The following is an 18,105-nucleotide window of genomic DNA, read 5'->3' on the forward strand; positions in this document are numbered from 1 at the left end:
AGGCGTTTGGTGGAGAGCAGCCCCTCCATCGTCGTTAGTCGTGCCACACTTTGTTTATCGATAAGAGTTTGTTCATTTTTCAGCCTAATTTCCGAGGCAGGACGTCGCAGAATATGGCGAGGTTCTGGCGCAGTTGAAGAAATCCCAGTTTCGACTCATCCAGCGGCAGAAATGGCACCAATTGATCGATGCTTGGCCTCCGTGGCCAAGCTGGCGCTCTCACAGCCATCAATACGACCCGTTGTGCCGACGATACCCCGATTCCTCGCGCCTGCGCTGATCCAGTCCCGACAAGCCTCTGTGATCCGGACAAAGAAGACGACAAAAAAGAAGGCTGTTCCGAAAGACTTTAAGCGACACAACCTGGAGAAGAGGGAATTCCCACAACACACACTATGCGATGCTATGCGGTAGGTATTGGGGAATAAGATGCAGTCTACAGAGAGAAATTTGCTGAACCCTTGAGCAGAGTTCTCCGAGCCATCGAGGTCGGCCAACCTCCTGCTTCGATCAAATACGAGATTCACATCAACCTTAAGACAGCAAGAAACGGCCCTGTCATAAAAAGCAGCATCAGACTGCCGCATCCTGTCCAGAGCGATTGGCAAATCGCCGTCATTTGCCCCGAGGGTAGCGACATCGCAACTGCTGCCACCGCCGCCGGCGCTGTCGCCGTTGGAGAAGAGACGCTCTTCGAAGCTATCCGCCAAGAAAAGATTGATTTCGACCGCCTGATTTGCCACGAAAACAGCGAAAAGGCCCTGAACAAGGCCGGCCTGGGAAGAATCCTTGGTCCCAAGGGCCTGATGCCCAGCAAGAGAATGAAGACGATTGTAAACGACGTGGTCAAGTCCATTCGCGACTCAGCCGGCGCTGCGGACTACCGTGAGAGACAGGGCGTCATTCGAATGGCCATCGGACAGCTTGGCCACACGCCCGACCAGCTCAAGGCCAATATCCAAGCGCTGTTGAAGAAGGTCAAGGTGGAATGCGCCGAGATTTCGGAGGAAGTTTCAAAAGAAGTGCATGAGGTTATTCTGAGCACAACGAATGGCCCGGCGCTGAGCTTGAACGGCAAGCTGAACGAGGCAGAGAGCACGCTTACAGTCGAAGCATTGTCAAGCGTCATGTAAACCATTAACGACATATACAAAGTGTACAATATCCAATTGAATGCAAAAAAAGAAGGCTAGATGTAACAATTTATCACGGGGTATCATTATGTTTTGTATTTATGAAATAAATGAGTGGTCATCTGCCGCGAAGCACTTTGACAGCCTCTCCTTGCGCGTCAAGAGCTCTATAAACACCCAGATAGCCCATAACTCGGCCCTGGCCTTTTGTCCCAGCGGCTCTAGCTTCCTTGAGAGCGTTATTCAAATCTAATAGGAGCGTATTCCGGCATTTCGTCAGTCGCGCCCTCAGCTTGACGACAAAAGAATTGCTGTCATCGAGCTTGCCAATCAGGGCCGTAATATGGCTACATTCGCGCGCCGAGGCCAACAGCTTTGAAGGCGGGCTCCCTATCAGGCCTTCGACGGCTTCTGCTTCAAATTCTTCTTCGTCTTCACTATCGTCATTCCAGTCCGTGGTCTCTTTCCTTTGAGGTAGGCTATCCAGTGCCAGTGTTTCTTCTAGGGAAGACAGCCGCTCCGATACTTCCAGCATTGCTCGCCCTTGTTCAATATCTGACCGTATGTCTCGCAACTCGTTGGTAAGCGAATCCGCATCCCTCCTGCGCTCAGAGACCTTTTCCTTTACTTCTTCAACAGCTCTGCGAAAGCCAAGAAGCGAAACCTTGACATCCTCGACCTTCTCGTCGCCTCCCCGCAGTTCTGAACCGAGTGATAGGAAGGCAGTATAGTTCGAATTGACAAGCTCCAGGAGCTCAGCGCTGATGGTTGCCGTCCGCTCGCGTAGATCTGATCGTAGGTCTTCAAGGGTCTGGTGGCGATGGGGGAGAGCTGACAGATACGCGGCCGGCTGGAATTCTGTAGCTAAGAAGTCGGTGCGTGGGAGAGCAGCTGGGAATGGCAAGGGCGCATCGTCTTCGGTGTCTGAAGAGTTGGAGGAGCCGAGATTGAAGGTTGACGCATTTTGTCGCCCAGGGCGCCGTGGCAGCGTGAGCGGGAGGGTGAAATCCGCCATGGATGAAGAAAATGACGACAATTGAGAATTGAATCGCTAATTAATTACGCAAATACAAAGATGCACTGCAAAATAGAAGCACTCGTGATATCGCCCTGGATAGAGCAAGACACATGTTAGTTAGACCAGGAAGTGGATAGCTCGACAAGCGTTGATCGCATTGGTGCATAACTCCACTATAAGCATACAGATCCAGCTGTCAAGATAAAATGCTGCGTCTCTCAACCACAGCACCATTTGAAGAGAATATAGCGTTTTAATTCTCGATTGACTAACATGGTAGATACAAGTTCATAACAATCCGCCTATCTAGCAGTTTATAGAGGAGCGACTTTAAGCGAACTCAGGGTCTCTAGCCAAGACCCAGCTCCAAACGCTAGCAGTCAACGGTTTCTCGCCAATTGAGCCCTCAAGAGGGCTATTTGAGTCATGATAGGCTATTGTCATTAGCAAGTATTAGGACATTCTCGCCGTTTGCTCTTCGTAATCCGAATACGATCCGAACCGAGACTATCTTCTCTTCATGTATCCTTCCAGACAGCTGGGTCGAGCCTTGGTTAGCCTCACGTGCAAGCAGCAGTAGTCAGTGTCTCTAATGGCCAAACAAGGCAACAACCTGTTAAGGGATCCATCCTTCTTAGGTAAAAAACGACAATTAACGCAGATTTGCGCAGTTCTCGGTCAAAGGACGTCAAGGTAGATGGAGTAGTGAGACTCATAGTGGGGGCATAAACAAGCTGAAGGCATCTGATTGGACCTTTTGATCAAAAGTGGGTGCACCCTAGTGGCTGATGGCGCGTCAAATTTTTATCAATCACATCTTATCAATCTGTCAAGCCCACCCGCTGTCTCCTAGAATCGGACCATAATGCTGTTAAAAGGCCAGCCGGGTACGCTCGGGACACGAAAAACTCACAACTCACAAATCCCTCTCTGGTCCCCGCATCTTAATTTTTCATCTATACATTTCGCATCTCTTTCAACTGCTGCCTCTTCTTAACATCCTTCATACAAGGCAGCTCTACAATACCGCTGTGAATTGACCGATATTCCGTGTTATTCGGGCAACTCTCGGTGTAAGGCCCGAATCTGCCTCCTGAAGATTGGCCACGTGCGAACGAGACGACGACTACTCCCCCCCGACTTACGCTACCATCATACAATCTCCTACGACACTACGGAGAATTATTTAAACATTTTTTTAATCGTCTCCAACTGCAACCAGACGATAAGGAAACTCGAGCACGTCAACAGATCAACGCCAGATAGAGCCGTTTCCCTGCATAACGGGCCCCAGTTTTTCCTTCTCGGGCTTCCGAGCTGCCGCCGACAGCGAATCACGGATCATCCCTCTCCGAACCCACCCAATTCAGCTCGCACCACTATGGCGAGCATTTCACCAACGACATCTCCTCATCGCCAGCCAGGATCCAGTGAAGCTCCATCGGACTGCAACCAGGACTTGCGTCCCGCCATCAAGGACGAGCCTTCACCGCCCGAGGGTTCATCTTCGGCTCCTGTCGCTCCCAAACGGGCGCCGCTGCCCTCTCACCGAAAACCCGCCGCCCCGCCACAACCCGCCCCATTTGTGCGCATTTCACTGCCTCCCGTCGACAAAATGTCAATGACGGCCGTCATCAGTCCCAACCCGCCCATGGAGCAGCCACAGCCCAAGATGTCAATGACTTCAAAGGAATGGGTTATTCCGCCGCGGCCGAAGCCTGGTAGGAAGCCCGCCACTGACACGCCGCCAACAAAGCGCAAGGCGCAGAACCGAGCTGCCCAGAGGGCCTTCCGGGAGAGAAGAGCTGCGCGGGTTGGCGAGCTCGAGGAGATGCTGGATGAGAACAAGAAGGTTCAAGATGCACACGAGGCGGAACTAAATGAAAAGATTCGCACTCTGGAGCTGGATGTCCAGTCATTCCGGTCCAGATGCCTACTGCTGGAGAGCATGCTGGAGAGAGAGCGCCAAGAGCGCATGAGAGCTGAGATGCAAGCAGAGGCGCTCAATCGCAGATATGACCAGGCCGCTTTCCGATCGGAGAGCATGGGCTCCATGTACTCGCAGCCATATGGTCGGCAGCAACATCCCCAGCAAAGGCACAGCCTCTCGGACGACCGATTGGCCCAGCAGCATGCCGCAACTCGGCATTTCTCCATCTCTCAAATCGTCTCACCGCCAGAAACACTGGACGCTCACTCTCCTCAAGATCTGTCTGAGCCTCATCTTACATGCGGCAGCTGCTCACCAAACGGACACTGCGCTTGTGCCGAGGAAGTTCTCGCATCAGCAGTTAATGGGTGCGGCAAATGCGGATTTGGGACACAATGTCATTGCTTGGACGACGCCACCAAAATATCCGGCCTTGGGTCTGACTTGAAACGCCCTATATCTCCCTCGGGGAAATCATCCGATGAGAAGCGGCAGCGATCAATGGCTGCTAGCAGCAGGGAAACAGATTTTGGTCCCTTGTTCTCAAAGCCGACGTCACAGCAGCCACCTCAGCCGAGCTCCATCATCCAGCAACTTCCCTCCACGGACTCTCTTTCATTTAGAGACAGCTCATTTAGAGACAGCTGTGGGTTCTGTAAAGATGGGACATACTGCGTGTGTGCGGACACAGCCATGAATGGCCCAGCCGTAGCACCAGCAGATGCGTCCCCTCCAGTTACAAGACAAACCCGAACACCACCTCCCATGGAGACGGACGTCGTCACCCCGCTCCCACCCATGGCAATGGAAATGACGGCCGATGGAGCAGTCAAGTTACCACGCCGAAAAGAAGCTCGATCCAAGCCACAGCCGGAGACGACCGCTTCACGTGGCAGCTGCGGACCTAATGGCCCGGGCACATGCGCGCAGTGTCAGGCCGACCCCAAATCGGGTCTCTTCTGCAGACTGATGGCTGCCAACTTCAACCGCGAGAACGGTGCCAGCTCAGATGGCTGCTGCGGCGGAAAGGGCGCTGGCGGAGGATGTTGCAAGTCCAAGCCCAGCCAAGAGAAGATTACACTACCTAGCCTCCCTAGCCTTGGGCTGAGTTGTGCAGAGGCGTACCAGACGCTGTCCAGTCATCGCAACTTTGAGCAGGCTGCCGATGAGATTGGCACTTGGCTGCCGAAGCTAAAGGCTCACCCATCACCAAATGATGCTCGACCCGTGCCGGCGGGCAGGATACCTATAGAAGTAGAAGCAGCAAGTATCATGAGCGTGTTGAAGGAGTTTGACATTCGATTTGGGAGAGAATGTTAAATGGGCGCAGTGCAGAGGTCGGTTGTTACGGACGGAGTTGCACAGCGCCATGTATTATATCACATATATGTTTTCATTTTCGGTAGCATTGTCTTTTTGGTCCTGTTCTCCGTCGCATGCAACACGACTCGCTTAATAGCAGCTAAATAAACTTCAACCTGAATTCCGTCACATCTATTCTTGTAACTATCTTTTCCTAAAGTGATATGAACGCGCCCGGGATAGTTATTCGATACCACACCAAAAGCTATGCTTATTATACCATTTTATGTTTCACAACAAACACATCAACAGTAAACAAACAAACAAGCCAACACAGAGAACACTCATGCGCCCATCAACTTCATACCCACACTCAAAGCACCCCCAGCCACATGAAACGAAAACTCCTCTTTTACATCGTCACAATACCTAATCTCATCCCAACCCCCATTCTTCATACCCACTGCCCTCGATTTTGCACAAATTCTCCCCATCCACTCACCGATTCTCAAAAACATGGCATGTGCCTTTTTTTTTCCCACTTTCGCTTCCCATTAATTCACGCAGCCAACGCAGCCAGCCTGGTCAAGTTAAACAGGCAAACGTGGAGCAAAATGCATGGCTGGCTAAAATTGGGCCCTTTTGTCACATTCACTATTTCTTCTACTTTTTTGCCCAGCCTTACTTTTACGAGGGGGGAAGCTCATCGTAACACAGCAGCTGCTTATATGCACGAGGCCGGTCCAATTCACTGCCCTCTACGATGATGTAGTACTTCCCTTTGCTGTGTACGTAAATGCGAGAGGGCTTACACATGAAACAGTGAATATAGAGTGTCAGGCGCTTCCGGCAGCTTATACGCTGTTACTCGGCTGGCCTCCTGCTGTTGGCCGCTTGACAGTCGGGTAGCCGTACCCAAGAAGTAACATGACGAGTCCTTTAGGCTGACGTGACAGCAAAGTGAATGAGGCAACCAGCCAAACGAGTGAATAGGCCTTATCCAACACAGCAAAAGTGAAAGGCTTGTAGGCCGCCCAATATCATGGCGTAGGCATTCGTATCTCGCGTTTTTTTAAAAACACTTACACACCCCTCGGCCCACAAACTGGAGTCTGAGAGCATCATTTTTTTTTTATTACGCCTACGAGGTTAAGCTGGGCACAAACGTTTTGATGAAGCCCGAGCTTTGACCAGGAAACGACGACATGTCATCACCACCCACCAGCGATTCACCGAGCGTGCCCAACTCGCCGGGGTCAGACACGAGATTGTGCCCTGATGCGAGCAGGCAGCCCGGCCCCAGTGTATTGAAGGCGTATCTGCTCCAGAATGCCCCGGAATATCGGAGGCTAGACGCGCTACGGCAAAAGGTATGATGTGCCCGAATTCATTCAATGTGTTGTATCTTTAAGCTTGCGAGTCTTACACGGGGTTGATTCCACTAGGGATGGGAGAATAAAGCTGGAGATGTATTCTTCCAACAGCAGAGACAGCGAGCAGACCACCCAGATCAAAAGACAATCACGTTCTTCTACAAGATGATGAAGGGCATTGCAAAGGAACTGCACTCAACGACTGGCGGCGCGCTCCGCGTCTACGCGAGAAGACCAGATAGACCGCAGATTCTAGACTTTTGCACGGCTCCGGGTGGGTTCCTCGAATCGGCCATTAAGATGAATCCTGGAGCCAGAGCCACGGCGTTCAGCTTGCCGCCCACGCAGGGAGGGCATGAGATCATTATGCCGCTGGATTCCACCGTGGCGTTCAAGTATGCGGACGTCACCATGTTTGCCGGCGACATGGGCTACACGGACGCCGTGCCAGCAGAGAACCCTGACGCCGCCAGCTTTGTGCTAGAGCGCAGCGTTGGCCCTGAGCAGCGCTTCCATCTCGTCTTCTGCGACGGGCAGGTTCTGAGAACCCATGTCCGGGCTGCCTATCGGGAGCAGTGGGAGGCGCGGCGTCTGTCAGCGACGCAGCTCGCCATTGGGCTCGAACACGTCTCGCTTGGCGGGACCATGGTGGTGCTTTTGCACAAGCTCGATGCCCCGGACACGGCGAGTCTGCTGCACACGTTTAGCAGGTTCTCTACCATCCAGCTCTTTAAGCCGAAGAAGGCTCACGCCAAGCGATCCTCGTTCTACATGGTTGCCCGGGATATCCAGAACAATTTGCCGCAGGCACGGGAGGCCATCGAAGCCTGGAAGCTCACGTGGAAGACGCTGACTTTTGCCGCCGACGAAGATCGCTGGGCGGCGGATGGCCACATGGATGAACAAGAGCTGGTGGAGCAGTTTGGGCCGGACCTTGTAAGGCTCGGGAGGAGCATTTGGGAGATTCAGGCCGAAGCTCTCGAGAAGGCGCCGTTCATGCAGGCCGGGCAGAATTGAGCATGGGAAGAATGGGCTGGAGAAGCTCTTTGGTCAACACAGGCGGTGCATGTGGTCAGCTGCAGAAGGATGGCAAACCGGTATTGATTGACACGGGTAGATGGACGTAGCGAGCTGTGATGCTCTACTGCTAGCTCTACATGGCAATGGTCCATAAAGAGAGTTTCTTCTGGCATCGCTTCGCCTCGCCTCGCCTCGTGTCCCCTTGTGCATACGTACAGTAGCCAAGGCATTCCCTACATTAGTAAACTTTTTGATTAGGCCAAGCCACGTCCCGATTCAGTGCGCCAGGTCCGTGAAGCTTCCTGGAACGGGCATGGCAACAGCCGAGGCTGGTTAGGTCGGCTGCGGTGAGTTGTCAAATCGACATGGTCAGCGCATCGCCAGAGCCTTGGAAGCCTTACGCCAGCCCGCTAGACACACCGCTTGGGTCGCTGGCCGGACGAGCGATTGGGCGGCTGTCATTGGAGGAGAGGCGCAGGAGAGGCGGCGGAAAGGAGGTCAAGAAGAGGTGGATTGTGCGTACATGAGATTGCTGCAAGTGCATGTAAAGTCTGTATCATGGAGTCTATGGAGCCCAAACGAGGATGCGGGACGACGCAGCAGGTCGTTGAGGTGCAGGTGATGTATCATGTGACTGCAGCTGCTGAAGGTTACAAAGCAGAGCAGGCAGCCTGTACAAGAGTTGTAATGGATCGAATTATCATGACAGAGCAGCTGATAATCAGATGCCTAGTATTCTTTCGATGTAGTTGAATTATTATGACTACAAGTTTGGTACATAATAGCACTACGACATGCACCAAATATCACAGTGTGGTATGCCCAGGTATGTTACGGAGTAGAGAAAGAGTCGACGGAGCAAAAGGGAGAGGGAAGCAGAGAAGGATGAAAGCTGGCGGCTGATGACAAACTGCATTCTCTCATATGCACTTCGTACTCGTAACAGAGGCACTACTAGGCAAAGGCCCGCTGCAGACAAGAGTCCACTCATCGATCGAATGGATGCTTCGATTCCTGCCCGGCCTCAATTGCTGACTGGCAACTGCATAGGCCCAGACACACTTGTCTACGCACGCAGCAACATGCAGGCTCATACTGTACGACTTACAGGATCTGCGAGCCCAAACCCGTACAATTGCTACAAGTACATATATCCGCGACACACGCATGGTTGTTTTTGTCAATGTTGCATGTCAGACGACGCGGCGCATGACGGAGCGGCGAGAGGGCAACGAACTGCTGCTCCGATGGAACGCGCTCGGCCCCGTCGCCAGAGCCATTGGCTGGGAGGCGTCTCGACGTGACTGATCGGGGCGCTCGGAGGGCCAGCAAGAGAGAAGAAAGAAAAGAGGACAGACAGACAGACAGGGAGAGAAGGGCGGTTGGACATGGCATCCTTGGTGCGTCGGCTACTGCTGCGATGCTGAGCGGCGGCGACGCATGGAGGTGTCGGGCGCGGCGCCTGATTGGGCCGCTGTGCGTGAGCTGGCACCCCTTCTCTGCTGCCGGTTGCGTGGACGACGCAGATTGGGCAGCGCCTGGGGCCGTTTCGTGGTGGGCAGGGATTGGCCGGTGGATGCGATTGCGTCCCAGATGGCATGCCAATGCAATGCACAATGCACTGCCAACTCATCTGGCCGCGGGCCACTGGCAGCCGCAGGAGACACCCGGCGGGCACCACCCTCTTGCGCTTTTCTGGGTCCTTTTCTGGGGCCTGGGCTTGAGTCACTTTCACGGCGCTGCTTCTGGCGCTGCTTCTCCCGTCAGTCAGTCTGCACGCCATGTATCATGTATGGATGTTGCAGAAGCAGAAGCAGAAGCAGACGCAGAGGCACAAGCAGCACAAGCAAGCGGCGGGAAGCGTGAGGCAACAAGCGTGTCAAGTGCGTGAGAACTGAGCGGCGTGGGTGGACTCGCTCGTCCTCCATCTTCCGCCTGCTTCTATCCTATGCATTCGGTATTCTGCATGCTGCACTCTGCCTGCACTCTTCCGCTGCCTGCACAGGACGGGCACCTATGCTGTACTACCTGATTGATATCAAATCCAAGCTGTAGACGGCGTGTAAGCCACTGTACCGGCGTAGTACCTATATCCTATATCATGGCGCCGCGGCTGTCTGTGTAATTGGCATCTCGAGAGCCGCCACCCCTTCTCTCTCCCTCTTGCGCCGCGAGAAAGCAGGTAGCCTCTCACGCTGCTGACACCGCCGCGCTACTTGTACATTCTGTGTGCCCTTGTGTAGCGCCAGCCTCGAATCGTCACCGGCCCCAAAGCGAGGGCGCCATCCATTGCCACCGGCATCGCGGTAGCGCTGCTTCGTACCGCCTGGCATCATATCGTACCAGGCCGCGCATTGACGACTTGTACACCATATACTGCACCACCGGCGTCTGCCTACGCCAGCAGAACAGGACAGCGCCATCACATCAGCGCCAGCGACACGTTGACCAGCCTCTCGTCAGCACCCTGCGCTCCAATCGCACCTCGTACACCGTTCCCTACACATAGCAGAAAAAAAAAAAAAGACCATGGCCACGCCCAGTCCGGCCCAGCCCGACGTCTAAAATAGCCACCGCGACTTCTGGATATACGAGCGCCGCCACCCGCCATCAGGTACCGCCAGGGGGGGGCTAGAACATCGCTGCTTGTCAACGGCCACGCACCGAGACGAGAAATCCCAGGCCATCAACCCAAAAAAAAACACACGACCCCACCGCGAGCCGCCGAGCGCTGGCGACAGGCCCTATAAGCTCGTCCCAGCAGCCCAGTGCCGCTGCTATCGGTGGAGCAGCGCTAAGACAGGCCTGTTTTGCTACCCCACGCCGGGTCCAGCGCTGCACCGAATCGTGCCTTACAGCTCAACTGCCCTCTTCTGCTGCCTCTTAGCTCAGCTGCTCTGCGCTGGCCAACCTTTTCCTCTCGTCCCGGCCTGTCCAGCCTTCTCTCCTCTGCATCTCGCAGCCCGGCTTCGTCTTAATAATAACGGCTGCCGTTGTTATTAGCTGCGTCCCGCCGTCTTATCTTGTCCCATTTTGCATACTGTTCAATAGCTGCATCTGATAGGAGCTGGCTCTGCGTCGGAGTCCTCAGCCGTCTTACCAAAACAACACAACATAGCCTCTCCGCACTCCAAGCCCCTCCAAAAAAACCGGCCGCCGAGCTGTTGCTGCTCTCTGCCTTTAAGCAGCCCACCACCCTCGACCTCTGCTATACATCTCCATCTCTTGTCGACAGCATCAACATCTCACTGCTGCCGCGAGCTTGGGTGATTGTTTGCATTTACACATTGGTTCGATTCCTCCATCGCCCCCATAGCAGCACCAGCCCGCCTCGATTAGACGCCCGTCGAGCCACTGTCAACGGCTCTCGAGCCCACCAGCAGAACCGCCCACGTTCCTCCGGGAACAAGAAATGCTCCCCATGCAACGCTCGCTCTCATCGCCAGACTGTATCCAATCCTCCCCACGTACGTTGCCGCCGTCCTCTGGCCCAGCCTCTGTCCCGGAACCCCGTGACCTTGCACTCGTGTACTGATGGTTCATGCCACTGGTCCAGCCGTGTCACCCACGGCTGCTGCGCACGACTCGAGATCTTCGACTCCGTCACCGGACAAGAAGAGCAGCTCCAACTCGAATAGCAACAACCCCAACAGCAACAATGGCGCCGAGGCGCAGCGACCGAAGCGCTACGAATCGCGCAGTCCCAGCCCGACCCCGACTCGCACCTCGGACGTCCCCCAGACCTTGGCCCTGCGCCTGAGCGACGATGTTAATGTTCCCCGCCGAGGTCGCCATTCGCCCATGGCCTCTCGAAAGCCCATTGTGGCACAGCCAAATATGCCAAACTCGAGCAACGCAAGGCACGGCTCCGGTTTCCGGCCCCTGACCCCGACGAGCTCGTCCAACGAAACGCTGCCGGGCTCAAAGTTTACAAAGAAGCCCCTGCTGCACGATGTGTCCATGTATACCAACACGCACCTGGTGCGGGACAGCGACAACACCACGCTCGAGGAGCTTGCCCATGTTGTGCGCCTGTCCAAGTACCAAGAACGCAAGCGTGCCAACACCCGAATTCGCCTGCAGAGAAGCTTGATTTCCACTGCCTTGAGCGCTCGGCTGACGCGCTGCGGTGAGATGGCCCATCGTTACCTTGTCGAAAGCTTCCGGAAAGATGACAAGGACAGCTTTGCGGCTCTGTACAATGCCATTCACGATGTTCGCAAGAGCTGCGATGAGCTCCGGCGATATGCGCTGCTGGAGCCCGAGCTGGAATCCATCTCCTCGGCCGCTGCTCTGGGGTCGTCTGACAGCTTAGATACACCCACTAACTCTACAGTTGGCGTCGTTGATCCGCTCAAGTCCATTACTCCGTTTCTGCATGACATTTCTGCCTCTGCTAGGGAGACCTTTATCGAGTTTCTGACACAGATCCGAACGAACCCGGACTACTTGGCCACCCGCATATGTGCACTCACCAGCTCTGAGCTGAATGTCTTTTTGAACTTCCACAAAGGTTTGGAGCCAGTCGAGTCGGTTCTTCCATTCCCCACGCGAAATCCCAATCGGCCTCACGCGAGTGCCTCTGGCCGTAGCTCCTCCAATACCGACATCGAAAGGCTCCTTTCCTTCCAGAGACATGACCCATTGTCAATCTTGATCCATGCTTGCTTTGCCAATTCGGCTGGCCCCGACAGCTCCGAAGACCAGCGGCGCACCGATATCTGGGCGACGGTCCTGGCCAAGCTGATAGCCGAGCCCAAATCTGCCGGCGAGCATTTCCTCATCTGTGTACTAAACATCTGGACAGCTATGCGCGACTGGTCGGGTAAATCCAACATGGAGTGGTACCTGATGAAAATCCTTGAAGACGGTGCCTTCTTGCTGGACCGCGCCGAAGATCAGCACGGCACGCGATTCAATCTCTCAGACTGGAACCAGTCGGACGAAGCCGCTGCCAGGGACTTTTACGACCGCGCCGTCAACGGCTTGTTCGAGCTGGTTGACGACGAGGACGCTACCGGTATCCCAGAGGGCCTTTTGGAGCTGGGAAACGCCATCCTGAGCAAGCTCGAAAACAAGTTTGTGGAAAACACCTCCAAGTGGCTTGTCTGGAGATGCCTCTTCTTTGTCTTTTTGCTTGGCGTCATCATTCACCCCGAATACTATGGCATGCTGGCCGAGTACCACATCACCCCTTATGCCAGAGAAAAGATTCTGAAAAAGGTTGCCATGAGAGCCCATGAATACGTTTCAAGCATGTGGAGTGGCAAGCCCTCGGCCACCTGTGTCCCGGTGAACATTCCGCCCAAGATCAAAGGCCACGTGGAAAACATCCTCGCCCGGTTCCAAGGCACCCGGTCCAAGGTTCCCGCCGCTAAACTGCTGCCCGCGAGATCCATCACCTCCCTCAGGGAGACTGTCGAGGTCCGCCCCTACTTGGTCATCAGCCCTGCTGATTTGGCGACGCTGGCCAACGCTCTCTTCCCTGAGAAGCGACCGCATTCTGCACGTTCGGGCCCAGCCTCCATTTCCGGGCTGTCGGCCATCTCCCAGCCCATCTCCATGTCCAGCCATCACAACAAGAATAGCTTTGATACAGCCTCCATCATCAGCACCAGTGCCTCGTCCATTTTGAGCGACGCAACTACGTCTCGTGATTTCATCTATGATCTCAACACTGCCACACCTCGATACTCTCCTCCTGCTGAAGATCCCGAGGAGCAGAGGCGGCTGAGCAAGTACGAGGACGATGGCTATCGCCTCAGACTCGCCATTCACGAAATGCAGCAGAACCTTGGCGCAGATGTCGTTCGTGGATCCAGCCACCCATGCGCCGAGAGGTGGGTAGTTCTCTTTATTTCTCCTGACGGAAAGAGCCTGTCTACGCAGATGACCTATGATCCGGATGACGAGCTTGAAGATGAGGAAAACTCATCCAGCACCGATACCGATGAGGACGAAACGCCGCAGCGCCCCGAACTCGACAAGGATTACCATCAGCTACGCAACTCTGTTCTCAAGCTGGTGGAGGATTATGAGATTCCCCGCAGCTTGGAGCCAGAGCGCGGACGTGCCCAGCTTAGCAATCGCGCTTCTGGACTGAGGAAATACACGTCGAGAAACAGAATCATCCAACCAGAAAAGTCTGTTGCTAGCCGAAATCCTTACCGAAAACAAATGGGCGTTGATGGCACCATTTCCACCACCGACTTGACGCCAAAGAAGCCTGAAGAGTCCGAGCCTGTCTTGATCACCATGCTCAAGGCGGCCTCATCCCAATCCAAGGCCCAGGCAGACTTTGTCTCGGCGCACATGTACTGGAAGACTCTGAACCAGCTGACTGCACTGGCATCGAGCTCACTGCGACAGGACGGATTCGCAGCCCTCATCAACATTCTGGCCCGAGGACCGCGCGACGCCATTCGCCGCTCCGCATCTGCCATTGAAGAGTATGATGCGTGGCTCGTCTGGCTGAAGCAAAGCCAAGAGCGCCACGAAGGCCTAATCGACGGCATGATGAAGCGCGTCAACGCCATCCGCGACAAGATGTGGTATGTTACCGATGTTCGCAATTCCAAGGAATATGCGCACAGCCGTGACATTTGTCAGGCTCTCAAGACCATGGGTATGCCGCGTCGTTGGAGCTCGTTTCAGCGCTCAAGGGCTCACAACAACCGTGGTCCTAGTTCCTCCTACCTCTACCGCACCGAATCGCAGATTATGGACCTCCTGGCCGCTTCGGAGGAGCAGGGTGGGCCGAACAAGCTTAGCGACGATCAGGCAGAGATGACCTCCCTGTGGCTGCAGCAGTACGGCATCGAGAATTTCTGCCAGGGCGAGGAACGCATCCACCGGTTCTGCTGTGAGGTGGACCGATGCATTTCCAAGCTCGTCGGCGAGACCCTCCGAGAGGCACCGGTTCTGTGGTCCAGTGAGCTGTATAAGCGCGATAAGCTGGTCTATGACCGCAGCAAAACCAGAGACCGTGATCACTCGTGGGGTGGCGATGATTCGACAAGCATCATCAGCGAACAGGATAGACGCCATGCCTCGCATACCTCGTCGTCGTCTGGGCGATCCAGTTCATTCGCTCGCGACCTGAGGTCCATGACCAGCAATAACACCAGCCACCACTCTTTGGACTCGTCGAGGCACAGCCACTCGAGGACTGGTGGCATGCTGGCCGATATCCCAGATGGTCAAGAGTACTTTGATAAAGCATCTCCTGTTGATTCTTCAGGTACATTCTGGTCACCATTCCAGCCAGCCATGTCCACCAGCTCGGCCCCATCGCGATACTCGCCTACCACAAGCCTTACCAATGTGTCGACCACTTTCTCCGCTCCTCAGCACCACACGATCCCATCAATTACAAGCGCCTCTACCGGGCGTCCCAGCACTGCAGCTTCGTCCAATGACACTATTCAACAGCATCGCAGTGATGACGAAAAGACTCGATTTTTAAATGAACTCAAGCAAACTCTTACTAGCTTGCTGCTGTCTGACTTGGGCAACCAGGTCCTAGCCCGTGGATCAGAGACAGACGGCTGGTTCCAAAAGCTAGGACAGCAATGCATTGACAGGAAAGATGCCTTGGAGAGGCGAGCTCGCCGCAAGTCTGACAAGAAGTCTTCGCAAAAGTCGGGACTAGGAAGAGCTAGAGGGCTGGAAAAGAAGAGAAGCTTTGGCAATTTGAGAAACGCAGGCGAGGGTACGCCAGATAGGATGTCGGAGCCCTCTGAAAGCAGCCCGATAGCCTCTCCGGAGTCTCCCATGGCCACGATTGACCCGCCGCCGGCTCCCAAGGAGACGTCAAATGAGTTTCCATTCAAGAAGGCCTACAAGCGCCTTCTAAACATGTTTTGTGTTCATCCTAACCCATATGCGAAGCTCAATGCCCTCAATGAGCTTGAACAGCTCATTGTCGCATCTATGCTATCGAGCGGCACTAAAAGATCGCGGTGGAACCGATCTGACGCAGGCTCTAGCATAGTGGAAGATCACGGATCCAGCACCCGCCCCACTCCATTGGAGGGCATGATTGACAATGTCAAGGAGCGGCGACAGCAAGCCATCCAGTCGGGACTTCCGTCGGTAGGATTTTCCTCGTTCCCCTCTCGGCAATCCAATTCTGAGACACGATCCATCGTCTCTGGCGGTGCTTCCAATTCGGACCTCATCACCAAGGAGCTTTTTACCCTCTTCCGAGATGCGTCAATTCGGCCAAAGTCTCTCTTCCGCGACCTGCAGTTCATCGCTGCCTTTGTGCCCCCTTCCGTTCTGGATAAGCCAGAGAAGGGAAAGGCTTTTTGGAACGCCGGACTTGCTGCACTCAAGCTCAAGTCTGAGGTGTGCCGAACCATGGTGGAGATGGCAGACGAAGTGATTGCGGCCCATTCGCATACTCGCCAGACAACAAATGACGGTGCTGCTCCTCTCGACACACCTCAGTCAACCACCGGCACTCCGCCACCCCCATCTACTACGTATGGACTAAACGACGTTGGTAAAATGTGGACGATTACCGCTAAAGAAGGCTACCCCACGGCGCAACGTGAGCTAGCCTTATTCTACTTATCAAACCCTGAATACGTTGAAAGAACAACGCTGCCCTTGTCCAAACCAAGGGAAGTGTTTAAACAATCGGTCATGGAGAAGTATGGCCGCACCCGAGGCAGCCTTGGCGGCTCTGGTGCAGGCGGACTCGGCGGCGTAGGTGTTTCCTCTAGAGGCCCGGGATCTGGAAATGGCAGCTCTGGAGACGGGCAGCTCGCGGGTGGATCCGAAGGCGACGTCAGGACTGATCCTGGTTTGATGTGCGTCGCTGTCCACTGGATGGAAGCGGCAGAGCAGGGCGGCGACGAGCTTGCCTCGAGCTTCCTACGACAAAATGAGTTTATGGGCCTCAGCTAAACCTTGCAGTTTCTTGCATGCAGCTGTCCAATTTCGGATACTTTCAGATATACCCCTGAACTTTCCAGATACGATAGCCTTGGATTCCCAGATATACCCTTGGCTATTATGATTCACCATGATTCATCCTTGCTTTTTATTTGTCATTTATCAATTTTGATTGTTTTTGCATCTACATGACGCATATGCATGGAATCTACAAACACGGATATGACTTGACGAAATGATATGACGGCATTTTTTTAAAACGTTTTCCACGCCAAGAGAGAGATGAGATTTACGCCCTTTGCAATCTTGTGTCATGAATCACCCAAAAAAAGAAGGAGCGATTTTTTTTTTTCTTACTTTTCTCTCCATTCTCGACCGATATAGAATATGAGGGAACCGCGCGGGCTAGCTGGCTGGCTTCTCTGATTTTATGATACCATTCTGTAACGGACGAAAATGGTGTTGGAGTCTTGTCTTTTTTTTTTTTTTTACTTATACATTTATTAAAGCTATACGTTTTTCTGCGACCTGTCATTTGCAGCTTTTCTAGATAGACGGACAACACACGTTCTTTTTTTTTCGTTTCTGATTCTTTCGTTGTTTTTGGATATTCTTTTGCTATTCGTGCACTCGTTGTTGTTTTACCTTTTGAGCTGTGAGGGAGGATATACCATGAGTTTTGAATAACTTGTTGGATGTGGAATTTTTTATATTTTGATTTTTCGTGTAGTGTGTTGAGTTGGGCTGAGGGGAGGTTTTAGAAAAAAAAGAATAAAGAAAGAAATGAAGTTGTAAAAAGAGAAAATGCATTCAGTTCGTCTAGGAAGTGAAAGTAGTAGATGTTCCGGCCTCCGTAAGCCCTTTAAAGGCATAAAGAGATTCACCAGAGGAGTCACCGAAGACAATTCCATGTAGAAACGGTTCCTAGAAACCTTGGTGCGCAATGTAAAATTGTAGGCTGTCAAGTTACATTTCTCGCTTATTATAGAAGAGGAAGAATAGCAATTGTGGTGGATACAGAATGGAGATTGTGATATCTTGATGTTAATTGTATAGTGGTCGGAGACTTTAGGCCATCATCCCCAGAGGAAGGATGTCCCAGATCGGTTTTTAGAGGTATATAGGTAGCAAGCTCCCTATAAACCTTATCATTTCTCACTCGAGGTCCCTACGCTTTGTGCCGTAGAGGTTCCTCACTCGTCCCATGACAAACGGAGTGGAATATTTGATATTTTGGTGCAACGTGTAAAGTGGTCGGAGAATTTTTGGCTACTACTGTACTATACTTTGGCATATTGAATAAGATACGCATGTTATTACGGTCTATTGTACTACTGCTACATCGATAGTGCTCGAGTAGGATATTGATAACAATTACAGTCGGACGTAACTATATTCACTCGGAATAATATCATACATTAAGAAGTC

At 53.3% G+C, this 18,105-nt stretch overlaps 6 protein-coding genes across 7 annotated transcripts; 5 read left to right on the forward strand and 1 right to left on the reverse strand.

Annotated features, from left to right (window-relative positions):
* The first annotated feature begins 124 nt into the window (after positions 1 to 124).
* TrAtP1_011678 (mitochondrial 54S ribosomal protein uL1m) lies at positions 125 to 2,239 on the forward strand. The gene is made up of 2 exons (XM_014084772.2): positions 125 to 410; positions 470 to 2,239. Exons 1-2 carry the CDS (start codon positions 172 to 174, stop codon positions 1,131 to 1,133), a joined length of 903 nt encoding a protein of 300 aa, XP_013940247.1. The 5' UTR covers positions 125 to 171; the 3' UTR covers positions 1,134 to 2,239.
* On the reverse strand, positions 1,252 to 2,148 carry TrAtP1_011679 (uncharacterized protein; the record flags this gene model as incomplete). Its single annotated transcript, XM_014084773.2, has 1 exon — positions 1,252 to 2,148. The coding sequence occupies one exon, from the start codon at positions 2,146 to 2,148 to the stop codon at positions 1,252 to 1,254; it is 897 nt and encodes a 298-aa protein (XP_013940248.2).
* Positions 2,240 to 2,992: 753 nt separating the features above from the next.
* TrAtP1_011680 (uncharacterized protein) lies at positions 2,993 to 5,573 on the forward strand. Its single transcript, XM_014084774.2, has one exon. It carries the CDS (start codon positions 3,533 to 3,535, stop codon positions 5,399 to 5,401), a length of 1,869 nt encoding a protein of 622 aa, XP_013940249.2. The 5' UTR covers positions 2,993 to 3,532; the 3' UTR covers positions 5,402 to 5,573.
* Positions 5,574 to 6,921: 1,348 nt separating this feature from the next.
* TrAtP1_011681 (uncharacterized protein) lies at positions 6,922 to 7,773 on the forward strand (the record flags this gene model as incomplete). The annotated part of the gene is made up of 1 exon (XM_014083293.2): positions 6,922 to 7,773. One exon carries the CDS (start codon positions 6,922 to 6,924, stop codon positions 7,771 to 7,773), a length of 852 nt encoding a protein of 283 aa, XP_013938768.2.
* Positions 7,774 to 8,141: 368 nt separating this feature from the next.
* On the forward strand, positions 8,142 to 8,303 carry TrAtP1_011682 (uncharacterized protein; the record flags this gene model as incomplete). Its single annotated transcript, XM_014084775.2, has 1 exon — positions 8,142 to 8,303. The coding sequence occupies one exon, from the start codon at positions 8,142 to 8,144 to the stop codon at positions 8,301 to 8,303; it is 162 nt and encodes a 53-aa protein (XP_013940250.2).
* Positions 8,304 to 10,579: 2,276 nt separating this feature from the next.
* TrAtP1_011683 (uncharacterized protein) lies at positions 10,580 to 17,469 on the forward strand. 2 transcript variants are annotated; one of them, XM_066115216.1, is made up of 2 exons: positions 10,580 to 11,243; positions 11,333 to 17,469. In XM_066115216.1, exons 1-2 carry the CDS (start codon positions 11,189 to 11,191, stop codon positions 16,687 to 16,689), a joined length of 5,412 nt encoding a protein of 1,803 aa, XP_065971314.1. In that variant the 5' UTR covers positions 10,580 to 11,188; the 3' UTR covers positions 16,690 to 17,469. The 2 variants fall into 2 exon arrangements, with proteins under 2 accessions (XP_065971314.1, XP_065971315.1); XM_066115217.1 differs by having other exon boundaries at positions 10,580 to 17,469.
* Positions 17,470 to 18,105: the final 636 nt, after the last annotated feature.

The sequence above is a fragment of the Trichoderma atroviride genome, chromosome 6 (assembly GCF_020647795.1).
Source record: "Trichoderma atroviride chromosome 6, complete sequence".
NCBI lineage: Eukaryota > Fungi > Ascomycota > Sordariomycetes > Hypocreales > Hypocreaceae > Trichoderma > Trichoderma atroviride.

Bases quoted from the DNA above. Each gene is read 5' to 3' on its own strand.
- TrAtP1_011678 (XM_014084772.2), top strand. From the start codon at position 172: ATGGCACCAATTGATCGATGCTTGGCCTCCGTGGCCAAGCTGGCGCTC. The intron at 411-469 runs GTAGGTATTGGG...ACCCTTGAGCAG, and splicing joins ACACTATGCGATGCTATGCG to AGTTCTCCGAGCCATCGAGG.
- TrAtP1_011683 (XM_066115216.1), top strand. From the start codon at position 11,189: ATGCTCCCCATGCAACGCTCGCTCTCATCGCCAGACTGTATCCAATCC. The intron at 11,244-11,332 runs GTACGTTGCCGC...CCACTGGTCCAG, and splicing joins CTGTATCCAATCCTCCCCAC to CCGTGTCACCCACGGCTGCT.
- TrAtP1_011680 (XM_014084774.2), top strand. From the start codon at position 3,533: ATGGCGAGCATTTCACCAACGACATCTCCTCATCGCCAGCCAGGATCC.